General features: G+C 42.4%; 1 protein-coding gene across 4 annotated transcripts; it reads left to right on the top strand.

The window, feature by feature from the left end:
- The first annotated feature begins 27 nt into the window (after nt 1-27).
- LOC106033192 (neurotrypsin-like) lies at nt 28-24,895 on the top strand. 4 transcript variants are annotated; one of them, XM_067000534.1, is made up of 16 exons: nt 28-5,414; nt 5,585-5,816; nt 7,922-7,967; nt 9,276-9,512; nt 10,378-10,501; nt 11,242-11,417; nt 11,942-12,089; nt 12,903-13,081; nt 13,351-13,492; nt 14,126-14,328; nt 15,330-15,471; nt 15,743-15,948; nt 16,524-16,602; nt 16,838-16,960; nt 17,483-17,763; nt 19,553-24,895. In XM_067000534.1, the coding sequence occupies exons 2-16, from the start codon at nt 5,745-5,747 to the stop codon at nt 19,861-19,863; spliced, it is 2,469 nt and encodes an 822-aa protein (XP_066856635.1). In that variant the 5' UTR covers nt 28-5,414; nt 5,585-5,744; the 3' UTR covers nt 19,864-24,895. The 4 variants fall into 4 exon arrangements, with proteins under 4 accessions (XP_066856635.1, XP_013032000.2, XP_047916182.1 ...); XM_013176546.3 differs by having other exon boundaries at nt 28-5,816; XM_048060225.2 differs by adding an exon at nt 7,750-7,816 and having other exon boundaries at nt 28-5,816; nt 7,922-9,512.
- Nucleotides 24,896-25,847: the final 952 nt, after the last annotated feature.

Here is a 25,847-nt window from a genome sequence, read left to right as displayed (position 1 = left end):
TCCTAGTTCAAGGACCAGTACCTAATTGGTATTTAAAAAAAAAAAAAAAGCAGTTCCTCAGAGAACTAGCAATATAACCATTTATGTTATTAAGTCTTTGGAGCGTAAAGAAAAATTAATGATCAAGATGGGGGATGGTACATGCAGACTGTATGAACGTGTAGTTTGTTTGGAGCTGGCTTCTGTAGAGCCCCAGGTCTACACCTCTTCATCATATAAATCTTGCTCGAGCATATGCTTTCAAGTTTTTGAAGCAGTTATCAGTAAGTATTACTTAAATGTTCATTAGTGGGTTATCCCAGAGGGTAATTTACTGTGCTGTTGCTATTACGGCATAGATGGGGCCTTCAGAGGACTCGGGGTCACTAAGAACATTACATTCACATCTTAGTTTGGGAAAACGCTTCTGTTATATGACATTGCATTTTCAGTCTGTAAGATGCTCTCTGAGAAGGAGAGCTACCTGCTAATTCTTTTTTTTCTGCAGGAGACAAGCTAAGGTGGTAATGAGGAACAGATTAATTCTAAATTCACTTCTATTATGTTTTTTCTTTGTATTAAAATACAATATAAAGTATAATTTTGCACATCTTAAGCTAGCAGTTATGCTAAATGTACCAAATTCTAGTGTCTGTTAAGAACCACATCATTATATGAGGCTGTAACAGAGAAAGTAATACTTTTTTGTTGTATTCTGAAATTTTGCTCAGTTCTCACTAATTGAGACAGCTATTCTTGTTTTTTACTGCTTCACAGTGAGCTTCCAAGTTCAGTTCTTGTTTTCCCTGACTCTTTATATACTTACTGTAAGCTTAAAATTACCATGCTGTTTTCCAGTCAGTAAAGGAATGCATATATTTGGAGGAAGAAGGCAGGAAAGGGAATGCTTTTCAGATGCACCCTGGTTTTACAGTTTCTTTAAAAAGTACTCCAGCAGCTCTTTTGGCTGAGAAAACCCATGCAGTAATCAAAAAGACTTATGTTACTGATTGTCATTTGAGTTGCTGCAGTTTCCCCATATCCCATGTAAAGCTTATATTGTGTGTATAAGCGTGTTTCATGACATGCTTACATTTAGGACTGTTCCATTAATAGTTAATATGTGTAACTGCAGTACATGACAGCATCTGCTCTGAGTTCAGGGCTTGTACTGTTGTTGGGGCATAAAAGAAAACTGGGTTCTGTTGCTCCTGGTGCTGAGCTCACTGGTTAAGAAAATTGCTGCAGAGACCTGTACGTAATTGCATGGTGGGGAAAGAATTATGTAAAAGCTGACTAGCTGTTCTACCCTCCTAAGTAGGATTTACAGGATTGAAGCAAATCTGCTGGAATTCCTTGATCTTATTCTTGTTCCTTATAGCCTGAATATTTTACCAGCTCTGTGTATGATTGCTGTTAACTATGTTTCTTGTTTCTATGTTTCTTAGTGTTTCACTGAAGATCTCTTAGGGAGGAAACACTGATTATTTTTTTTCTTGATTTTCCTGAACTTCAGAACTCAGTCTCTGCTTACGGTTAGGAAATTCTCAGAATTTTTTGACAAACACATAGATGTAAATGGAAGAGTTATATTTCATTCAAATGATTTGTCATTTTGGACTAACATTCAAAGAAGTTAAAAAAGATGATTTAATACCACTGTCTATTTCACAGAATCATCTAGGTTGGAAGAGACCTCCAAGATCACCCAGTCCAACCTCTGACCTAACACTAACAAGCCCTCCACTAAACCATATCACTAAGGGCTACATCCAAATGTCTTTTAAAGGCCTCCAGGGATGGTGACTCAGCCACTTCCCTGGGCAGCCAATTCCAATGCTTAACAACCCTTTCAGTAAAGAAGTTCTTCCTAATATCCAACCTAAACCTCCCCTGGCGCAACTTTAGCCCGTTCCCCCTCGTCCTGTCACCAGGCATGTGGGAGAATAGACCAACTCCCACCTCTCTACAGCCTCCTTTAAGGTACCTGTAGAGTGCGATAAGGTCGCCCCTGAGCCTCTTTTCCAGACTGAACAATCCCAGCTCCCTCAGCCACTCCTCGTAAGACTTGTTCTCCAGACCCCTCACCAGCTTTGTTGCCCTTCTCTGGAGTCGCTGGAGCACCTTGATGTCCTTCTTGTAACGAGGGGCCCAAAACTGAACACAGTACTCGAGGTGAGGCCTTACCAGAGCCAAGTACAGGGGGACAATCACTTCCCTAGCCCTGCTGGCCAATTTCTTTTTAGCCTGACTGGCATCTAGGCCCAGAACCAGAGGGAGATGTATTGATTTTTTGTTTTCTTTTGTTTGTTTAGATTTGCAAAATAGCTGTGATTATTCCAACTTTTTTAAATATACTTTGCTCCCTAGTACTCCTGTTGGAAATTGGCTATTGATTAGTTTTTCTGTTGAGCAGATAGCCTTCAGCATCTGCGTGCCTGATGTCCTTAGAGGGTCAGAATAAGATTTGTACTTTTACATTTTTTAAATACTTTTCTTTCTCCACTTGCACCTTAGTTATCAATTAGAAACAGGCTTACTGTGCTTTTGTAATTAGAAGTCTGCAAACAAAGCTGATAAGGATTAACGATTTCTACTGGCTACCAAAAAGTATTCAGTAGATGCACAAGAGAATGACCTATAGCACCTCTGTATAAGTGATGTTTTCACTAAAATGGTCACTTGAGAAAGAAAAGAACCACCTCTGAAGGATATGCACTTGCATCAGTTTTTAATCTTTAAATGTATTTGCCCGACATTATCTGCTGACATGCAGCTATGAGACTAGCAAAAACTCTAAGGCCCAGTTCCTGGCGCCAAGTCAGTCTTGTCACTGACTTGAACCTGTTCTTATTCCTAATGTGGCAAGCAAAATTACTTTCTTGCTTCTTAGCTTAGAGAGATGAATATATACCTTTAATGGGAAGACTTGGTTTTCAGCAGGGTTTTATGAATAGTAGTCCTGCCGGTTCAGGAGTGATAGGTCTAATTCCTGAGGTGTACATTTGTTTTAGAAGGCAGGTGTGTTTTGTTTTTTTGTTTTTTTTTTTAATCAGGGTGAGAAGGTGATTTATGTTAAATAGGGGACTTAGGTAATCACAGCTACTTCAAACTTGCACACACAGGAAAGTTATAAATAAGTAATGTATCTAGAGATGAAGTAAAACATGTTTAAAGTACCATAGTTATATTGGCATGATTTCCTTCTTGATCAGTCTTAGACACAGACAAGGCTAATTTAGTTTGTGGTTTCTTGGAAGTTGTTTAAGCTGAGAGAGTCCAGAGAAGAACTGATGCCAGTGTAACTAGATGTAAAATTGTGGTCACTTAAATAGCAAAACCCTTCTGTGTAGGCAAATCTTTTGATACTGTTTGACTCATAGCAGAGTATAAGCAAATAAGGGAAGGAAGAAGATGCATAGCCATGAGAAGCTCTTTTTGTATCTGAAATCCATCTCAAGGAAATGTCATTACATGTGCAAGAAAACCAGGGGGAGGTCTTTGCAAGAAGGAAGTAGTTCCAAAAGAGGACCTGCCATAGAGGAGACTACTGCAAAGACCAGTATATCTTGGCATGGTTCGTTGTTCATCAGGAAGCTGAATAACAAACTTGGACTTCTCTTGCTTTTGGTGCACTGGTCTGTGTTTTCCTTTTGAGTAAATCACTTTAAAATATCTAGAAAAGCCTTTACTTAAGAGGGAAGCAAGCTACTGTGAGAGAAATCCAGTACAGGCTTTTGCTGTAAGTTCTGAACTCAATTAGTACATGTCAGATAGAGATTGAATGCATCTGTTCCTTTCCAGTTCTAAAGGGTTAAATAGGTGAGCATCATCTTGGGAGTTTTGAAGTGGCATCAACAACCTCTCAACTCCTGGCTAAGGAGCAGAGTTCTCTAAGTGTTGGTGAATTTTCTGTTATTGTTTATAGTACATCCTTTCCTTGTGTTTTCACTGGAGTAAGTGGTTCTAAAATTCCAACGTATTCTCATCTTTGCTTTTCATTTTGCTCCTTTTTACCAATGCTGCCTGAGAGTTACAGAATGCTATAGCATCCAAGCTATTTCCATCTTCTGTTGACCTGATCATCTGCCTCCTGAGCTACGAAGATCACAGGATATAGAAGATTTGCTTCTAATTAACTGAGTGTAATTATTGGCCAAATCCACTGTGTCCAGAATGCACTGTGGTACAAATCCACTCAAGAAACTGCTCCCTCCTACCACTCACTCAGTCCTCCTGTAAAAGATCCAGCTGTAGTGCAATTTCATTGCATTTGATGAGTGACTAAAGATGAGGCAACACAAAACTGTCATGTGAAGTGAGTAATGGGCAATAAGTGGGAAAAGAAAAAAAGAGGCTTTTCATCAAGCCAATGGATTTGTATCAGCCTGTTTCTTGTTTTTATGCTGAAGGTGTCTTTGGAAATGCTTCTCAGCAGGTTTGGCCAGAAGTGAGCTAATTTCTTAAGGTGACCTTCATGGTTTATGCTGCAGAACACTAAGAGTTAATCCCTCCATAATCCGAATACAAAAGTAGGAAATGTCCATTAGACTGAGCTGAGGAGCAGCATGGGGAACATGTTAAACAAAAATAAATCCAAAATTGAACAGCTTCAAATTGAGCAATAGCCTTCTTAGATTTAATAATGTTTAAAACTTTTGTTATAGCCTCTAGCCCTAATTTATATGAAGGAGCAGTAAGCTGAAAACACTCGAAAATATAAGATTATTCATAGCAATAAAATAATGATCAGTCCTCTAGAAATCGCCCTAGCCAATCAAATGAAAAATCACGTTACAGTCCAAGGTCAAGAAGACACTTGATGGAAAAGATCTCTGGAGGCAATATCCTTAATGACAAGATGCAGAGCTGAAAAGTGGGAATGCATCCTAGAGAGGGCTGTGCTATTTCTTTTTTTTTTTTTTTTTTTTCCTCCTAGGGAAATCTGGAAGATTCTTAAAATAATTTTCTGGGACCTGTTTATCTGTGTTCAAGCCTGAGGAAAGTCTGACCTCAGGAAGCTGCAAGCAGCTAATCAAGGAGGCAGCACAGGGGGGATAAAGTCCAGATTCCTTCCAACAAGTATAATCTCTGGCAAATGTGCTTGTACAAGCCATTTCCTTTTTCAGTTTCGCTGCTGGAGTTGTTGCAGTAGGAAGCCCCAGATCCCTGCTGCCGCTACAGCCTTTGTGCTTACGGGAGGGAAGGAAGAGTCAGCTGTGGAAAGAAGGAATTTCAAGAGAAGAGAGAGCGGCTGGCGGGGCTGCTGGGCAGACAGCGGTGGAGAGGCGGAGGCTGGCACTCTGGAGAAATGCATACCCACAGCAAAACGAGAGGCTGGGACAGCAAGGGAAAGGGAGGGAATAGCTGAGGTGCGGGAGCTAGCTGAGGGCTGTGCCCTACCCATCTGCGCTTGCCTCCTGCTGTTTTTAAAGGTGATAGAGAAATTCTGGGGCATGTTCTCCTCCCTTATTTCTCTTCCTTCTTTTTCCCTTTCTGAGGAGAAGAGTCAAGCAGAAAAGACGGGGAGAGGAAGAGGAAAGTGAAATTTTAAGATGCTCTTGGGAACTTTGATTCCTTCCCTTCCATCCCTTTCCCCACGCAGAAATGAAAGAGGCATCCCACTGCCTCCGATGTGTAGCAGCTAGTGCCCTGCACCTGGGGAAACTGAGCTGGAGAGCAAGAGGAGGAGGCAGCAGCTGAGCCCAGCAGCAAAATGAGACTGTGAAGCTTGAAAAAGCTTCTGTCCACATTGTACAGGAAGGATGAAGATCCCCAAAGTACTCACGCTCTTGGTAGAGCTCTTGAGTCTGTTATCCTGTCTCAGAAGCAGGGAGGTAAGAAATTATTGTTCTATCTGCTTGTAAAAAGTCCCATTGCTTTTTTTTTTTTTTTTTTAGTATCATCACTGTAAGTGGATCATATTCTCACTGAATATGTTTTCTCAAGTATCTAGGCAGCTGTGGTCTCTGGGAAGGGTTGGGGGCTTGGGGAGGGATTTATTTCATTCTGCATATGAAATTCAGGAAAGGAAACAAAGCAGCAAAGCAGATGCACAAGGGCTTGCAGATGCTTTGGCTCAGGTTTCCCACGTTACTCAAGCACTGCAGTGACCCTGGCAGGAGGGATCCTTTGTTTCTGTTCTTCACTGACGGACTGATTATCCCTATTGCTGTTGTGGACTGATGATCTATAGCCACACAGACCTGGGACAGTGACTGCAGCACAGGTGGTTTGCACTAAAATTTGGTGATGACGACTATTGAAGGATTTTGGAAACTGCTACACAAACTGGCAACTAGTTTTTCATTAAAAGGGAAGCATATTACTTGGAATGCGGTTCTTTTATTTATGGTCAGTCTCCAGGAAGAGCGTGTTTGGTCGTTCATACAGCCAGTTATTAATCCCTCTATCTCTTGCAGGCTTATGTGTGTACAAGTGCACACTAGAAGCCAGAAGTCAGGGTACCTGGATTATGCCTCGATCACCTGTCTTGTGTGTGATCTTGGACAGTCAGAAAAGCATAGTTTAGCTCACTTTCCTCTCTTTACAGAGAGCTTTGAGATCCTCAGATGAGTCCTTCAGCATTGCTGTTTTATAGAACATTATGTGAGTTCAGAACAGCTGGACACGTGAAGACAAATGGATTTTTGGCTGAATAGGGTTTTGACAGTTAATTACTGTTTTATCTGTGCATCCCCTTGCGCATATGCACCTGAGGTGTGACGCGCAGTTCCTGAACCATGTAAGGAATTCATTTTCAATATGCTGTATTACGTTCTGAGTTCTGCAGGATGATGGTGAAGCTTGGCTGTGGTTCTCAACACCTGTTGGACCATTATTCGTAAGCTTGATCTGTAAATGAAATCAGCCATGAGGAGGTGTGTGGCATCTATGGGGGATTCTCCTGGCTTACTCCAGAGGTGGATTTGGTTTAATTCCCAAAGTTTACTCTTACCTTTTTCCGAGGAGAGGTAAAGGAGAAGCAAAATTACTGCATTTTGAAGAAAAACAGAGCTATTTGCGATAGCTAGTTTTCTTTATATGCACACCTCTGCTCTGTGAAGTAGAAGCCTTTGTTCATAAGCAGCTATATTTAGAAAAGAGTTAAACTACATGGAGCTAGCAGAAGCACGTACAGTTTCTTCTTTTCATTCCGGGTCTGTGAAGGTCTTGCACCTGCCTGCATACCATGTAATGGTGTTGAAGTGGAGATCCCTATCTCTCAACCAGCAGTCAAGTTATAATCACCCAAAACACTGCCTACAAGACGAAATGCAGTTTTGGCACTGGACAGGATGCTGGAATTCTTTGTTCCATATTCTTTGTTTTTAGCTATATTATTACACTTGGATAATAATACCATGGGACGTATTTTACTTTGATGTAGTAAAAACAAAATACTCAAAAAGCCATGTTGGATTTTCTTCTTTACATGCTTCCTGCTTCATATGTGGATGTTTATTGCTATTTTAACAGGGATCGCTGGGAGCATCATCCCATCAAGTAGATATATCTGTTTACTCATGTGATCATAGAAGGCTTACCCTTTACATGGACAGAGAATGAGTGGCTGTTCATTTTTTCTTACTGGTAACAACGATTTTCTTCCAGCTTTTCTTTCGGTAGACATCTCACTCTGACTTAAAATTCTGTTTGCTCAGAGCATTGGGGCTGAAACCCTGGAAAGAACAAGCAGAGCCCTGTAATGTAGTGCTTAGATCAAGGGTAAATCTCTGCAGGCCAGTAATTATTCATTTTTTTTGTCAGTGGGCAGAGCTGTGATTGGATTTGAAGAAGAGCAATAGGGAGAACAGGGAAGAGGCTGGTTACCAAGGTGTGTTTGCCTAAAGCAGCAAAAGGCCGAGATGCTTTCAGAACATGCCCATGTTTATTTCATCAGATAATCATCTCTCTGCTTTTGCTCTGTTTCTTTTCCCAGGCTCTCCTGGGAATCCAGCCCAGCCAAAACCATTTGCAGAGTGCAGGTAAGAACAAGAAGTTATTAATTCAGTCATCAAGCAGACTCTTTTCTGCAGTGGTGATCTGAGACTACAGGTACGATGAACCACTGCTGTCTGGCTGCTTTGCGTTCTTTCCACCATTTCTTTTCTCCTTTGTGCCTCAATGTCTGTTTATCTCTTTCACTAATATGGTCAGACTACTTTCTCTTCTTCATGTCTAATACTCTTGCAATTCTCTTCCTTTACCGTGTTCTTTTCCTTTCATCTGTTTTTCTGTTCAGTCTTTTCTGCATGTTTGCTCCTCCTAGTAAGTACTGTCTTGTCATATGCCCCCCTTTTAGGGTCCCAGTCAATCCAAGGAGCACAGTGTGTTTTCCAGACAGCTAACTGTAACTCTCACTTTTGTACCTTGTAGCTAACCTTTAACTGTCACTTACCCCTGCTGTTTACCTTGCATGTCTTTACAGCAGAAGGATTTTCTGAAATATTTTTTGTTTATTCAGTGAATGGAACTACAACTGTTACCCACTTCTGAACTGTCTTTTCCCGTTTTATGCACACTTAAAAAGCACACCTTCACACACAATCTTATTCTGGTTTTCCTATTTCTTATTTCAGGGTCATGAATGGTGAATTTTCTCTCTTTCTCTCTCTCCCCCCCATATTTAATTATTTGCTGGGGTTTCTTTGCATAAGATAATTCGTGTAGGCACTGGCCTGGAATATTGGCATCTACACTCCCCCCTGAAAGTGGTTCCCTTTCCTTTCCTATAAGTTCAGACAAGCCAGGTTATATGCTAATATGTATAAGGAACATATATACAATGAAGTACAGTACTATTTTCCACCTTCCTGTTTTATAGAAATGATGGATAACTTTAAACTCTTCTCAGTCACAATCAGTTTAGACAGGCAGTTAATCTTTTGAAGAGCCTAGGATCAAACTTAAGAGTATCATATTCAGGTACCAAAGCAGGTAGAGGAGAAGAGTCTGCCAGGCTCATCTGCTGGCCCAGAGAAAGGGAATGCCTCTAATGAAATAATCAGTAATGGGAACTAGTTCAATTAGTCCACGTTTGGGCCCAGAGTTAACATGTTTTAAAGGTCTATGCATTTTGTTTTTTACAGATCAACTTGGTTTCTAGATAGTATGTATAAACATTCTTGTAGCACCTGCCTTAAAGACTGATGTAACTAAAATCAAACAAGCAAGTAGCAATCAAGACTGTAAACACAAAAGAGGTTCAGAAAATCAGCCGATATGTCCAGTATTGTTTGTGCCTCCATGTGAGATGCCTTAGGTTATGCTAACAGCTTCCTTTCTGTGCCCAGTGTCTAGCGTGTGTAGCATCGGACCTCTTGGGTATTACAATGGCTCGCTGGCGGTCACTGAGGCCGGGGCAGAGTGCCTGAACTGGGCAGATTTCCCTGATTATGTGCAGCAGTACCCAGACCGTGGCTTAGGGGACCACAACCATTGTAGGAACCCAGAAGGTGGAACTACACCCTGGTGCTTCTACCGGCTTGCATCAGGGACCATAGGCTGGGCTAACTGCGACTGTAACCAAGGTAAGAGCTGCTTAGTATCTCTGCCAGAGCCTGGGCTACACTGTCTCAAGGGGTTCAGGCCAGAAACAGGTGCTGCACAGACTTGCAAGTAGCAGATACAATAATACCCTATGAAAGAAGCACAGTACACTAAGTGTCCCAAATTGTCAAAAGAATTAGGACTAAAAACTAATCTGTGTGAGAGAAGAACGTCTGTACATAGTATGGATTTGATTTAAGCTGCTATAATGCCTTGTATAAATGTTTTAATTCTCATATAAAGAGACTTCTTTTTCTTATTGTTAACATGACATTTTGAAAGCAGTTTAAGTTATGTGGAAAACAACCTTCTCCAACTCCTTAAAGTAGCCATATCTGAGCTCTCCTCATATAATTGCAGTAGTTCAAATAAAACAAGGACAAATATTCTGTGGATAGATTTGTAAATCTTCTGCAGCAACGTGGGTCCTAGACTTACTGTAGAAGTCTTGGCAGTGCCAATACAAGGATAGCTGCTTATCTTGAGGCATGCAAAGGAGCTGAGCTCTCTCAATATACCAACTCACGAGCAACGCTTCTGTTTGTCCTCCTGTTTTTTGATGCTCCTTTTAGCTGCATTTTGCAGAACAGATAATAAATGAAATAGCAAAATCTCTTCCCTCACCAGTGTAAGTGCTTTCAAAGATGGCTTCATTAAAGTGAAGGATACAGGTGTAGGTGTGCTGTGTGCCTGTGTCGAGGTGCCACATTCTGCACGCCTTCATACAGGTCATTTCAGTAACAGCACTCCAAAACAGGGATGAGAGAAGTCAGGTCCAGCTCAGCTCAGCTACACCCAAGTCCAAGACTTCTTTTTTTTTTTTTTTTTTTTTTTTTTTTTTGGAAGGTGCTGTGCGCTTAGCTGAAGATAGTAATGTGGAGCTCTACTTTGGTGGACTCTGGGGCACCATCTGTGCTGACCACTGGACTGACTGGGATGCCAGTGTTGTCTGCAGGCAACTAGGTCTCAGGTGAGAACCTTGTTGTGGTTGCAAGTGTTACATGCTCATATGGTCTCTGAGAGAACAGCCTCTCTGGTTACTGTTCCTCTGGCATAATACCTTGGCTGGGAGAGAAGAATTTCTTTTGTGGGCTGATTGCCCACTTACCAGGGTCCTTTACCAGATTTTCTTTTTTTCCTTATTTTCCCCCCATGATTATGCCCAACCCCAAATCAGCATTTGCAAGAACTTTTTAAAACAACAGTGTCTAAAACTTGGTGTTCAAGTCTGTGATGAGTGACCATATTCCCTTTTCAGCATTAACAGCTGGAATTACCGTACTGATCTATTAGAGATTTTGAGACTATGAACCTTCTAAGGGAATCTCTTATTTGGACTTACTCAAACTTACAAACAGCAAGGAGATGAGATTAACAGAGAAAGAAAAAGGTTATTCAGATACTTCGATGTGCTGACATATTACAATCTGTTGACGGGTTGGTTTATTCCTTCACTCTCAAATGAGGGTACCATTTCTGACTAGTTCAACTCCATAGCTGTAAGTGGGAAAACAGAATGGATTACATGGGGAGGGAGAGGGGGAATTGCTTTGTGCTTGTTTGAATTTTTCCACTGGACTGAAAATGGACACTCCATTATGTACTCCCAGTCAACTGGGCTCATGTGAAATGCCACAACTGGGCTGGAAAACAAGTGTGAGTTAAGCAATATAATAGTGTTGCATCATTCTGTTGCATTTTCCATTCCAGTGAGATTGGCACAGCTGGAAAGAAGAGTCATCCTGGACTGTGGCCTACTCCCCTGCACCTGCAGTCAGCAAACTGCCATGGGGATGAGAAAGCCCTGCTGCAGTGTAGCTATCAGGAAGCTGTGTCAGGAACTTGTAACCAGGGAAGCGCCGTGGTAATGTGCATCCCTCCAGAAGGTAAATCTCCAGGGGTGGTTCATTACCTATTTCTTGTGTGTATGTTACCTGAAATCCAGTGTTACTGATCAGATGCTAAATCTGAGGTCAGGAAGCTGAAGAGAGCAAATCATTGGAGCGTGTTCTACTTTCACCTGCTGTGCAGATTATTTCCTTCCAGTGAAAAATGATCTATCTTTTCCCAATCCCAAATACTCAGAGTGGGCATACTTCTAAAATTATTGCAAGATGGCAGTTGCTTATGAGCACATCGCCTATTATTAAAGATGGGTTTTTCGCAGATAGTAAAGTCCTTGTCACTGTAGGAGCCAGTAAAAGAGCCATCTGTGGACCAATTGCACCCCATGCTGTGGCATGCAGTCATGGATGCTTCTGGGGGGTTTGGAGGGGAGGATGTGGTAGGGTGGGATGAGAGCATCCTAACAGATCCTCTGGCTTGTGAATAGTTCTACACCCTCAGCTGCTGGATGTGCTTTGTCTCTGTCTTGCTCTGCTTTGATCTCTTTTTCTTTTTTGCAACACAGGTGTAGGTGTCCCATTGCGTTTAGTTGGAGGAAAGGAGAGCTTTGAAGGGCGAGTGGAGGTTTACCACGATGGCAAGTGGGGTACTGTCTGTGATGACCAGTGGGATGACCGGGATGCTGAAGTGGTTTGTAGGCAGCTGGGACTCAGGTAATTTCCCTGCTGTTCATCATGGAGCGGTAACAGAAGTAGTTTGAATAAAGAATGTGAGAGCATCTCCTTTCACTATAATACCAGCCCTTTCTATGGAAATGGAACAGAACCCTGATCATCCTATAAAGGGAATTTGTACTTAATTCAGTATAAAATCAGTCAATTTTATGGGTTTATGCTGTATAAAAAAGAGATGGTGTATCCCTATCCAAGGCTTGTTTGTGTTGATCCCTGTTCATTAGTTTTACATACATGTCCTAATGCATATCTTCTTGGCCTCATTGATAACTTGTCATAGTGATTTCCATAGGTGAACGGCAGTCATTTGTTTAAATTTAAATACCTTCAGTTTCAGTGACTGCCCCTATCCTCTTCAGTCAGGGAAAGCAAGAGAGCACCTCATTCTCTATGCCATCCAGCATTTAACATGGGAGCTGTTGTATACTGAGCAATCTTGAAAAACAAATTGGCACAGGATTGCTTAAAAATAGATGAGTCAAATTTGAAATCCTTCCAACTTTGAGAGTTTTGCCTGTCATTGAGATCGAGGCATTGTTGTCCTCAGAATTTCTCAAGTACCTGAACCATTCTTGGTACGGACATGTTTTTTATGTATTGGGAGAGGAGATCTTGTTACAGGACTTCCCACTAAGGCATTTTGGTTAACAATTGACAACACCACTGTGCCAGGAATACACATTACCTATGGAAGGATGTCAGTCTAGTGTAGGAGAGTCCTTGTGCAAGGCAGAATACAAGTGAACAAGACTGTGACCTTCCTTACTGAGCATGTGTATATATCATTTGCAGTGGGAACCCAAAAGCCTTGTCATGGGCTCACTATGGGCAGGGATCTGGCCCAATCCTGCTGGATGAAGTGGAGTGCTCAGGCAATGAACTCTCACTTGACCAGTGCAAGAAAAGTGACTGGGGACAACAAAATTGTGACCACATTGAAGATGCTGGGGTCTCCTGTGACCCTTTCACAGGTACATACCTACAGCTCTATGCCATCCAGATGCAGCCTTACTGCCATATTACACAGGTGGAAATGAATCAGAGCCAGCCTAAGTGGTGTTCTCATTGCTTTCCACAGGTGGCATGGAAAGGTTGAGGGATGTTTGTTTTCTGAGTACCCACAACTATCTGTGCCTTTGGTTTCTTCCTCTTGTGGGCTGTAGAGGGTTTTCAGAAGTGGAGTTCAGCCTATTTTTCTCCCTTACTGAGTTCTGTTCTTTCGTTCTCCCACCTCTTGCAGAGGGCACTGTCAGACTGGCTGGTGGTCACAGCTCCAGCGAAGGCAGGGTAGAAGTTTATTACAATGGAGACTGGGGCACAGTATGTGATGATGGCTGGACAGACCTTGGTGCCCAGGTGGTCTGCAGGCAGCTGGGCTTCAGGTAGGAATGAGTGTTGGTAGTATCTGTGCTTCCTAATTTCAAGGATTAGATTCCATGTCTCTTTAACAGGTTTGGCTAGACATTACCTCCTTGAATTCTGTCTTTGTTGGAAGGGTTATTATCATTATGCAATTTTACTCAGGAAAAATTATTAGGTGTCCACGTACTTTTCCAAGAAAAAGATATCATTGTTACCTCTTGCTTTGACCTGTTTTGAAAACAGATAACAGGCTTGATACTATTTATGGCTCCTTAAATTTCCAGATATATCAGCTCAGCACTACCAGCCTGTCTACTCTGTCAACTAAACTTTATTACCTGTTTGCTCTGTAGCTAAACTATACCAACTGCTTCAGTGCTTGAATGAAGACCATCAGGACAAAAAAGTGTAGTATTAAGGGTTTTCTTAATGGTCTGATTGGGCCTTCCTGAAAGCTGAAGTTGGTGAGATGTGTAAGCTACTTGGCTGCCATCCAGTGTGTCACTGAGTAGCTTAGGTAGGGAGGGCATCAATATCAGATCTGACATCTGCAGGGGAGTTGCCCGGTTTCCCTTTGGGTCTGAATTTGGGCCCCTCTGTGGGATTAGCTAGTTTTAATGAATTTGATGTTGTGTTCTGTTTCTTTCCTCTAGTGGTCCTGCTACCCTGGCCTCTGAAGGGGATTACACCGCTGGCCAAGGCTTAATCTTGCTGGATGATGTGGCTTGTGTGGGGACAGAGCTCTCCCTCCTGGACTGTCCCCATAGCAACTGGGGGCAGCACGACTGCTCGCACGCGGAGGATGTGGGGGTCCGCTGTTCCCCTGAGAGCAACACCATCACTGATGGCAGCCTGGGTAATTTGTCTTGCATCTTGCTCTGGGCAGTGAGAAAGTATCTCGTGCTGGTTTGTTCCTTTGGAAACTATGGCAGATATGGGAGTTTTCCCTGTGCTGTCTCAATGAGAAGACTGCTTTCTGAGAAGAATTCATAGGAATGAGCCCTGGCTGTTTGGGGGCAGAACGACAGAGCTGTGGCTCTGCTACCAGATGTACAGCCAGACCTGTAGAGAAATGGAAACTGGAGAGAGTTATGTTGGCAGTCCCTAAAACAAACCTGAGAAACTGAGGGATGGTGGCTGCCTTACGGTGCCATTGCTCACTGATGAAATGCCTCAGCCCCATGTCTATGGAAACAGAGGAACCCCCTTTAACTAGACACATCAGGCAACTGATGTAGTTACACTAGCATCACACCTTGTCAAGACAAGAGGACTTCAGATGTTAGGGGCTGTTGTGTGGTTATTGGCACTCTCCTCTTTGGATGGCATCCTCTTAATTCAAATTGTAAATGTATCTTAAGTTAGCATCATACTTTTTGTTTATATGAGGGCTGATAGACTCTGCCTTCTCTACTGCAGGAGACTTTGCAATTTGTCCTGTTTTTAATTGAAATATACAGCATCTAATTTTTTGTTATTGTTTTTCCTGGACATAGAACTCATTTCTTGCCTAGAATAATGCAGTAGTTTTATCACTTAATGGATTTATTTCCAAGGCATGTTTAAGCTTGTTCATTCTTGCCTAAGCACTTAATACCTTTCCTTCTGTTTTTGTTCGTCTTTACTCAGCTTTCAGAATATGAATTACAGTGTGTATTAAATAAATTAATATGCATGCACTCTACTGATTTAGCAAGAAGGTGAAATGAGGGATATAGTTTTCATATATGATCTCCACCCCTTTTTTTTAAGCTTATTGATCTCTAGGGTTCAGTTTTTCCTATAGAACCCAAGTTCTGGACACCTCACGCCCTTTGGTATTTTTGGTTGCAGCAACCCGTGTGTTTTCTCCTGCAGGGCCTCCCGTGCGGCTAGTGGATGGAGAAAGCACCAAGGAGGGACGGGTTGAAGTATTTGTGAATGGGCAGTGGGGCAGTGTCTGTGATGATGGCTGGACAGACAGAGATGCTGCAGTAGTTTGCAGGCAACTTGGTTTCAGGTAAGAGATCTGATAGGTACATCTTACAAATAGAAATAGCTCTTAGGGGGAATGGTGTCTTTCTGGGCCTGTTGCTGGGAGCTTCATTTCATAGTTCTGGCAGACCTGTGTATGCTTGAGGAATTAGAATCCTTTTCTCATGCTGCCTTCAGCAGGTACTAGCCTACTGTCTGTGTGTGGAGTGATCAATAAATATCATTTCTCTTAAAACGTGCTGAGTTTCACTTGCCTCCTGCTTATTGCAGGTTAGCCACCCTCTCTCTCATTGCAGTGGTACAGCAAAAGCCAGGGCAATGGCTTATTTTGGTGAAGGCCAAGGGCCCATCCATCTGAACAACGTAGAATGTAGTGGTGTGGAGCACACCCTGGGGCAGTGTGTCAGGCCTGACACTGGGATTCACAGCTGCTGGCACAGTGGAGATGCTGGTGTGATCTGTGACTATGTTGAAGAGAAGGTCCAAGATATCAGGAGAACAGGTGATATGCCCATTTTTTCTACGGAGAAGTCTGGAGCTTGAGCTGTAGGATCTCTGCATGCTTTTGCACTGTAGTTCTTCTCTTTTTTTTGCTGAAGCTTTAGCTACAAAACAAGCATGTAGTCTCCTGCACCTCCTAGTTGTTGTTTTTTGTTTGTTTGTTTTTGTTTGTTTGTTTTGTTTTCATTGTCTCTTCTTAGGAGCACAGGGTGCTCCAGCCTAGTCTCAGGAGCTCCACTTGTGTCAGGTCTTTGACCCTTCAGAACTTCCCTTGAGCCATGTCATTACACCCTTCTTAGAGCAATAACTATGAGCAAATTTTGGGTTTTAGAGCACCGAGGAAATAGCTGTAGATGTCCCATTCCTGGCATAAGACTACAAATACTGGAGGTAAGCACCTCCACTAAAACTGAGGAAAGCCTTGGGAACAAATTTTCTGTAAATTCCTTTGCACAACACAATGCAGTCAGCTACCAGGAAGATTAATGCCCTCAGGGAAGGATATCTTGGCTCTTTGACAGCAGTTGATATTTAAGCTGAAGGTGTCTACCCAGCTGTCCTAACTTTGCTGTACAGGTCCAGAGTCTGGTGTGTGTGGCATGCGCCTGCTTCACCGTCGCAAGAAAAGGATCATAGGTGGAAACAAGGCTCTCAGGTAATTGCTGAAAAAGCCAGAACTGGTTCCAGCTTTCCTAAAGATTCTGGAAATAGCCTGGCATATGGTGAATGTATTAAAACATTTTCCCTTGTGATTTTTGAACTTCATTTGTACCAATGTGCCCATCTAGAGGAGAATTCATGCCAACTGAGCCCAGATGGGGCAGAGCAAATGGGAAAAGAAAACAGCTCCTGTGTATGTGATGTTTATTATTCTTCTGTCTCTTCTCCAGAGGTGGTTGGCCATGGCAGGTCTCACTACGGCTGAAGGGTTTTCACAGAGATACCCGACTGCTGTGTGGAGCAACACTGATCAGCAGCTGCTGGGTAGTGACTGCAGCCCACTGCTTCAAAAGGTGTGTCTGAGAGCTGGGAGCCCTAAGGGATTGTTAAAGACAAACAAGATAACCTCATAAAAGGTTATTCTCCCAGTGCAGTGGAACTACATGAGAGAAGTTTCTAAACCAAAACATTCAGGTTATGTTGTGTGTGATCTTGGAGCTCTTACAGTGATGACTCATGATAGGCTTGCTTTATCCCTCACTGCTTACACCTGCCTTCTTAACTTCAAGGTTTTACACTTAAAGGGAACCAGCATTTTGTCATTCTTCCTGTGGTTTAAGGAACTGTGAAAAGATAAGATCATAAGCCTATTGCAACTGCTGTAGCCCTTTTTATGGAAAAAAGTCTCGTGCGTGGTAGACAGTGATTGCAACAGCTGGCATTATCACATCTGCTGAAGAGATCCCACAGTTCTGAACCTGGCAGTATTTTATGAGTTTGTGAGGAGGTGGTTCAGTCTCAAAGCAACTGAGGCTTGCATCAGTCTGTTTCTGTTTGAGTAGGAATGTCAAGGTCTTGCCTGTCTTTTTCTCTAGGTTTGGTGTTGATGTACGACGCTACCTGCTGCGGGTAGGCGATTACCACACAGGTGTGAAGGATGAATTTGAGAGGGAGCTGCCTGTGGAGAGGATTGTCCTCCACAGAAACTACTGGGCTGGCAGCAATGATAATGACATTGCCCTGGTCCGAATGCGGGGCAGAGAAGGTCACTGTCTCTACTTCAATCACCATGTTCTGCCTGTCTGCCTTCCTGATAGGAGAGAGAAATCTGACATCAACAGGCAAGCTTGCATCATCTCTGGTTGGGGAGACACAGGTGAGTGAGGAGCAAGATGGATGGGGGATTCTGGACTGAGGAGTCTATATGCACTATTAATTTATGTCTGCCCAACTCAAGGCCGTGTTCTTAATGCTCCTATTGTCTGTGCCAAGCACGTGGTGTCAAGGAGCAGGAAACAAGGTGATTTTTGTGGCACTGATCACTGTTTTCTGATTTTTGAGGCTGTTTTGGGTCTGTCCATGATGGAAGTTTTAGTAGCCATAGCATCCTTCTGAAGATGTGGGAGAGAGGAATGTTGCCACCTGGTCATAGTACTCTTGCTTCTCCCCTTCTATGTGCATTTTTACCCACAGCAAAACCCTTAGGCAACAACCTGTGCAGAGCTGGTGCACAAAGCCTATCTACTGTTCAGGGAGGCCCTCGTGTTTCCATGACCTCCTGCTGTGGTAGTGGGAGCTTAGCAATGGAAAGGGTCTTTCTCAGACTATGTTGTTTATAAAGAGCTTGTGCAGGGGGAGAGACCTGAGGCAGTGTTCTTCCTGTGAAGTAGCTGACCTTTCTTGGAAGTCAGGTCACTGTGATGAATCTCCCCGGATGTTGCTCCAGGGACAGTTGGGCTCTGACATTGGTTTCTGCACTAGGTTTAGACAGCCTGTGCCTGCCATCTTGTATTGCTATGACGCTTCCTAGGTAAAAGGTAGCAGGAAATATTCTAAAAAGTATTAATTACTAAATCCTTAACTCTCTCAATGTGATGTTTTAAAACGCTGGGCTCGGTGGTGTCCCTACATGGATGCATTAGTTTGGAGACAGCTTTAAACACTAAATGAAGCTTTGTGACTGGCTGACCAGTCCTTCCACATTTGGGGTTCATAGATGCAAAACATGGATTTAGGAAAGGAGGCCTTTCTAGGGCTGCTGTGACTGGAGAAAATCCATATGTTTAGAAGGACTTGCTGCCAAAAAACAAATAGCCCCAGGGGCTTGTATGTTGATTTTGGCCTTACCCCTCCTTTCCAGCTGTTTCTCTAGCTGTTACTCAAGTGTTACTCAGTTACTCAACTGAGAGCATACATTTGCCTTTGGAGTCATTTTGGGGTGTCTGGGAAGGATCAAGGAGCAACTTAGCCATGTGACTCCCTTAAGCTGTAGTGGGATTTAATGGCTAGAATCCCTCCCACACACCAAAACCAGCTTTCCAAACAAGTTACCTACTGCCCTGTGAACCTACAGTAAGTCTGTAAATTACTGTAAATCTTGGGCATAGAAAGTTTATACTATAATATAGCACATGATCCTTATGTTCTGACCAAGTCTGTGGTAATAAAGAGATCTGAGCAAATAGAGACGAGTCTGGCCAAAAATGAAGTAAACTCCCTTTGAATAATATTTGGATGCCTCTGAAACATGTTCCAAAACTTCTCTGAGGATTGAGTGCATCACAAATATTACTGCATTTATTCCCTTGTGAAAACACTGTCCTTGTTTTATAGCGAAGGAAATGAAGGCTCAAAGAGGTGAAATAAATTGCACAAGGTTCAAGTTACTTGTTGGCAAAACCAGGAGTAAGACTCATCCTTTGATCTAACCTCTTTCTCTAACCTCTTCCCCATTTCTTTGATCTTACATTTCTTTTTTTGTGGCCTGGCTTTGCAGTACTATTTTCTGAAGTTCTGATGGTTCAGAGATGCTGAGTTTGGCCTACTTCTGTGCCACGTTCCTGACATGAAATGTACAAATATCTGGTTTTGTGCTGAGAACTGTTGCTCTAGGTTGTGTCTGTTGTCTATGTGTGAATTGGTTTGGCCGATCTGTTCTGTTCCAGGGAAGTCCTATTCGAGAACACTACTGCAGGGGGTGGTGCCTCTTCTACCCCAGGAAGATTGTGAGGCCCGCTATGGACAGAAGTTCACTAACCGCATGATTTGTGCTGGGAACCTCTCTGAAGATAAACGGGTGGACAGCTGCCAGGGTGACAGTGGAGGCCCACTCATGTGTCAGAGGTCAAATGGACGTTGGATCATTCTGGGAATCACTTCCTGGGGTTATGGCTGTGGTCGAAAGGATTCCCCTGGTGTGTACACAAAGGTCAGCAAATATGTACCCTGGATCAAGAAAGTGACCAAGCTAAAATGAAAATGTCCGAGCCCTAGGAACTTCAGCGTACTGTCCTTTTGCCCTGCAGCAGCTGAAGGCTGTGGCTTCCGGCCTGTGACTGGTGGAGGTTTATGTTGTCATTTGGACACTGGGAGAAGACTTTTATATAGAACTGGGAGAAAACCAGTTATGGCTGATTCTTTCTGTAGTTTCGTTTTAGTCCCAAATATCTGAGCAGAGAAAGCAGGTGTACACTGGTAGGACAAATAAGTCTGTGTTGCTTTGACCATCCAAGTCCTGTAAGGCAGTCACAGTTATTCCTTTGCCCTGGCACACAGAAAAGGTAGAATTGGAGATGCCTGTCTCTGTAAATCTATTACCAAATTTTTGTATGTTTGTCATTTGAAAAACACTGAAAGGAGAGGTGAGATGCTCGGAGATGGCAACAGGCTCTGGCATAGTGGAAATCTTCAGATATTTTTTCCTAATGTGTCTCTCTTCAGTTGCAGGAATCAGAAGATTTGACTGAGCTGATCAACAGGCTAACAGTTGTGTTCTTTTTCCTTCCTTGTTAGATCTCTAGGGGGAACCTTTTCACTTCTGAATAGTAGATCCTCTGCAACATGATCCCTTTAGTATCTGTTCCTCCTAAGAGGTGCTTATCCCTCCAGCTGTAATCCTGTGCCACACGTTTCTGGTTGTCAGACGCTGTAGTTTTGTTGCTGCTTTCTCCATATAGTGATTCTTTAGTGTTTGTTTGTTTCTTTCTTTTCCATGAAATAACATCTCCTGGAATCAGTTGTTTGTGTGAGAATAAATCTTCATTTTTAAGAGACAACAGCTTTCTTGCCCTCATGATTACTGTGAGTAATTTAAAAATGTGACCCCAAAAGGCTGAATAGACATGTTATTTTTCTTTAAATCCAAATGTAATGTTAGTCTCAAACAGGTGTTGAGACAATTTAACAGCATGGCAGGGACTTTTTCTTGGTACCTTATTTATCATAGTTATTAACTGACCTTTATTTGTGGTCTTAGTCTTTAACATCTCTGTGTTCGCAGTTCTCCCATGAAACATGGAAATACTCTGGGGTATAGATACAAAACAAACACAAGGACTGAGTAATTTGCTTGAGGTGTAAAACAGGAAGTGTGCTGCAAAGCAGCTTCCTGCTTTTCTGAAGTGTGTGCTATTCTTGCAACCTTTGGACTGCGCTTCCTCTCTTCTCTCTGCACTATTTCTCTTTTCATTCCTCTCAGTGGAAGTAAACTGGCTTAAGAATATGACAGCAGTGCCATCAAGCTATAGTTTAAGCTCAGACCTTTCAGGCTGAACAGAAAAAATACTGAGAGAAAGCAGGGGTTGTTGAATACTTCAATTTCTTCCTTCCCTCTTATCCAAACAAGTGAACAGTTTCCTACTCTTAGGCCTTCCTTACTTTTGAAAGCTAATTTTTTTTTGAGTGTGTAGAAAAATATACAAATAGAGGGGCTAAGTGTGTTAACAATTGTGCAGTGCACAACAGTGTGTTCTAGCTGTGTGGCCAAGCCAGAGAGAAGAAAGGTCTGTTCAGGAGCAGCTTTGCTGCATAACTGATGGTCCAAACATGGAGTAATAAAATGGTATGGGACATGTGGAACTTGTGCCAAATGTGCATGTTTTGGGTTCACTCATGCACTGTGGTGTAGGCACTGACTGGGTCAGACACTGGTCTGCTGTCAGGGAGGTGTGTACTCAAGGCACTGAAATGTTCAATACCTAGGGATTAGCAAGGCGAGAACAGAAGGCAGAGTATGGCCTGTGGATTAACCATGTCATCTCACAGGACAAGTGGTGACAGCGCCCTAGAAATTGTCTTGGATTCAACTAGCAGTGATTGCCTGAAGTTTTAATTTGTCACCTATAAAGCAGCTTAGTCTAAAGGTGCTGACCTGGCAAGGTGTCTGGTTTTTGTGTGTGAAAGTTAAACCAAACAGTTGCATTTACTCTCTCCAGTAGATTACAAGACAGCTGGGTTACAAATGCTGCAATGGGCTGTTTAAATATCCTGCTTGGAAACTTTATTTAAAAAAAGAATTGTAGGAATCTCTAAAACATGCAGTGTAAGAACCCCTGCAAATTGGCATTTGAGACTGATCTGATCTGTTAGTGCCTCTTCTTGTGGGGCTGAATGTCTGCAGTCAGCTTGTGCTGATAACCCTGTTTGAAGAGCCAGGTTTGGTCCTTCAGTAGTGCCATGCTTGGCTCCGTGCTGGCTAGGTTGTCCTACACCTACTGGCAGAGGGTCCCTATGAAACAAGCTGATGACTGTTCCTTATCACCCAGGAATTAAAATAACAGGAGGACCGAGGACAATTATGTTACAGACCTCTTGTCTTGCAGGGGGTTAAATCCCAAGTTCCATGCTGGCAGAAGCAGTACCTGTTTGGGAATAGAGAGGGATTTGGCTTTAACTTTCAGCCTCCCAAACTGGAATGCTGCAGGTGCCTTGAGTGCTGTCACACCTCTAGTTTAACCTGGTTTGATCTTCCAGCTCATACCTATAATTCAAAGAGGCATAGAAATATAGAAAGGATTGAAACAGTAAGGTTATTTCCTTAAGCCTACTGGTTGCTCTTCAGGAGTTATTAAAAATGACCGTGTAACACGTATGAGACACAGGCCTGGCAGTGTATTCTGAGATTCCCATGTTCCAGCTCAAAATGTATCTCTTGGATTTTGTCACTGTGGAAACTGTGAGAATCATTGTAGTTAATGTTCTGTGAGTCCTCCAGGAGCCAGGAGGAGGGAAGGAATTATCTTATCTCCATCTAATTTTGCACCTTACTTGTACTGTATGCAAGCCTGCAAATACTCTCCCCCGTTGTCCCAACCTGTTTCAGAACACCACTATTGCTCTTTGTGGTCCAAGCCAAACTCACGTGCTTTGCCACTGGGCTTACTGGAATTGTCTGATTGGATGAGCAGCACTCAGCCACTCTAGCTTGTATTTTGTACCTAATGTTGCCCAGCAGCAGACATTTCAAAGGACAGTGCGTGTGCATTTGTATTGAGCAAGTTTTAACAGCCTTCTCTTCTGGGGAATTTTGTTCCTGGCCCATTTAAGTTAATTACTTGCATTGCTATCACGATTAAAATAAAAGTACAAGTACTCAGACTTCTAGGTATTGCACAAACACTGTGCACTATTTTTTTTTTTAATTTTCCTTAATATCAGAGTTCATCTCCCTAACTTCTAAAAAATTGTTTAACCTAACCAAACTTGATCTTCCATATAAAAGTTTAATCTCTTATTTAATCCAACTAAGCCTCAATATTTTCTGGCAAAGATAACCAATATCATTTTATATTCTGTAGTACATTGTTTCTTTTTATAGTTCCAGAATTAATTGCCTTTTGTTTTCATTGAATCCCATCTATCCTTGTGTTCTCAGCTGTAAGAGGAACTAAGGGGCCTTGCTTTATATTGTCATCCTTTACAGATAGTTCCCTTCCTAGAACAGTGGCTTCTCTGTCTCTCTTCAACTCAAACTGTCTAGCTATCTGATAAGATGCTAACTATCTCTCCATGCCTTCTCTTTCTGCTGATGTTTAAGCTCTGAGCCTAAACTGAATGCAGTTTGAGAAAATAATCTACTGATAATTTTCAGTACTATTTTCTATAGTAGGCAATGCTGTAAGTGATTTCAGCACTGTATGTATATTACGTATGTATACTGGAGATAGCTTTAACCTTGCTGGTGTAGTTTTGGTGGCAGCTACAATGGGGAGAAAACCAGCCAAGGTCAATTTACCCTGTCTCTGGCATGTGCAGCAGCACCTCTAAGCTCAGAGCAATTGCTGTAGGTATGTCTGTGAAGTATAATGCAGCTCTGGGCAGAGAATACCTGATGATCTGTGTGGAGTGTTGCCCTGGCTGACATACCTATAGGACTGAGACAGTCTGTCTGAGCAGCATTAGTCAGTGGAATGAGGCTGATGCCCTTACGGCACTTCTAGGAGCTGACAGCTCAGTTACTCTTGCTGGCAACTGCACTGTGCCATGGGAACGCTTTGTGAGACAAGTTCCTACAGCAGTGTGGTACACGCTGGCTGTGTGAGAAAGACACAGTTGACTAGGTGGTGTCTATGTTAAGTGTCTAAAGAGCAGCTATTAATGCTCCAGTTATCCCTCTTCCTAAGAGAATACCCTGGTGCTCTGCAAAGGCTGACCCGGGCTGGTGTTTTTCTGACCTGTAGTGCCTGCCTGGGTACCCTCCTCTGCCCTGTCTTGACACAAACCCAGGCTTTGGCCAGCTGAAGCTGGGGTAAAGTTTTAACCTATTCCTGCAGTTGAATGCTGTTCAGAGGATTTCTAGTTGTTGTTCTATGCTGTAATTAAGCAGGCAGCTGTTTATGAACCTGGACAGGATGTCAATTACTGTTGTAATCCTTGTACCTTTATAGCAAAGAATAGCAGATCAATTCCTCAAAGGTATTAGTGGAGTGATTGGCTAGGATACAGGAACATGGATATTTGCTTTCTCAGGGGTAGGAGAACTAGGCTTGCATTTTGTCTATCTGCCTTCCTTTCTGAAACCAGTATCCTGAAGCTGTGATGATCTATCAACCACTTGAAGACAACGTTTTATGTGTATATTCAACCATCAGAGGAAAGCTTTTGGCAGATGAACTGTATTTAAGTGACACCATATTGATAGATTTGCTGGGAGTTTCTTGCACCTAGAGGATGTGGACACAGGAACAGAAGAGCCCCTGGTGGTTACCAGCTGGGGACAGCTCCCTGTGGAATGAGGCATTTTGACCTGGACCAATGTCTTGGGCTTTATTTTTAATTGTTCAAGAAAATGTTTAATTCCCTACATCAAGGAGGAACACTCAGCCCACTCAGTCCTATTAAAACCCCTTTCTACTAACTGGGGGCTGAGTACCTCTAAAATCAGGCTGTTGCCAAAACTGTTGTGTCCTTTGGATCAACACCAGTGGCTCACAAGATATGTTAATAAATGGATTATACAGTGATTGTGTGGGGCTCGGTCTTATTTGTAATAAAGGAACCTGTTCCAAGGGCATGTTTTCGTTTGCGTTTTTTTGGTGTTTTTTTTCTTTTTTTTCCCAGCACTGAATTATGCTAATTAAATATTTGTATTAATGTTATTTTTGGAACAGTTTTAATGTGTGAAAGAATGTTATAAAGTCAGTATCATATTAGCTACCATAAAAATGAAATGCAACAGCTCTTTGAATGCCATGTTTTATGGCCGTTTGGAACAGGTGAAGGGTATCTGCAAATCAATTAATTGCACTCAACACAGGGTTTTATGTATCAGCTTCATAATTCATTGCTATTGTTATCTTTACATACTAGTTTTGAACAAACTTGTTCAGAAATGATTTTGTCTCCTTCCAGGCTAGGATTCGTATATCACCAATTGAAGGATCAAAGCCAAACTTTGGAAAAGTGGAAGCAAAATGCAATTTGAATGAAACACTCATGCAAGAACACTGTTCTCCCCCTGCCACCCTCCAAAGCTGAAATCTGTATTGTTGTGTAAAATGCCTGCTTTGAAAAGTAACTCACCGACTACTGCAGTGGCTTTCCCAAGTCATTATGATTAGATTGGGGCTTGGTGAGGACTCTAAGTATTATAGCATATAATTTTTTTGTGCATACTGTCTCTAGCTTGCTGTTGGGAACCAGCACGCACTCACTGAAGTGCGAGCTGTTTGTGGTTAACACCTCCCTTTCTTCATTTTTTACTTAGGGTTTTTGTACACCTACTTGTATTTACTCTTTTCCCTGTGAGAAGCTGAGAGCTCATGGCTGAGGTTTTGTGAGAATAGCCGACGCGTATCAGTGGTGAAGCAGAGTCGTGTGCATTTTAGATGGCCTTTCAAACATCAGTAAGCACTGTTTCACCAAGTAAGTTCCAAAGCACATAGTCACTGTTTGGGAAAGAAACAATGTCAAAACCAAAGCTAAGGTTACAAGTCTGTCAGGTCTCATATTTTGTATTAAAGA

The sequence above is a fragment of the Anser cygnoides genome, chromosome 7 (genome assembly GCF_040182565.1).
Source record: "Anser cygnoides isolate HZ-2024a breed goose chromosome 7, Taihu_goose_T2T_genome, whole genome shotgun sequence".
NCBI classification, from domain to species: Eukaryota; Metazoa; Chordata; class Aves; order Anseriformes; family Anatidae; genus Anser; species Anser cygnoides.
The sequence above is the reverse complement of the archived record's forward strand: the minus strand, read 5'-3'. Positions and strand labels throughout refer to the sequence as shown.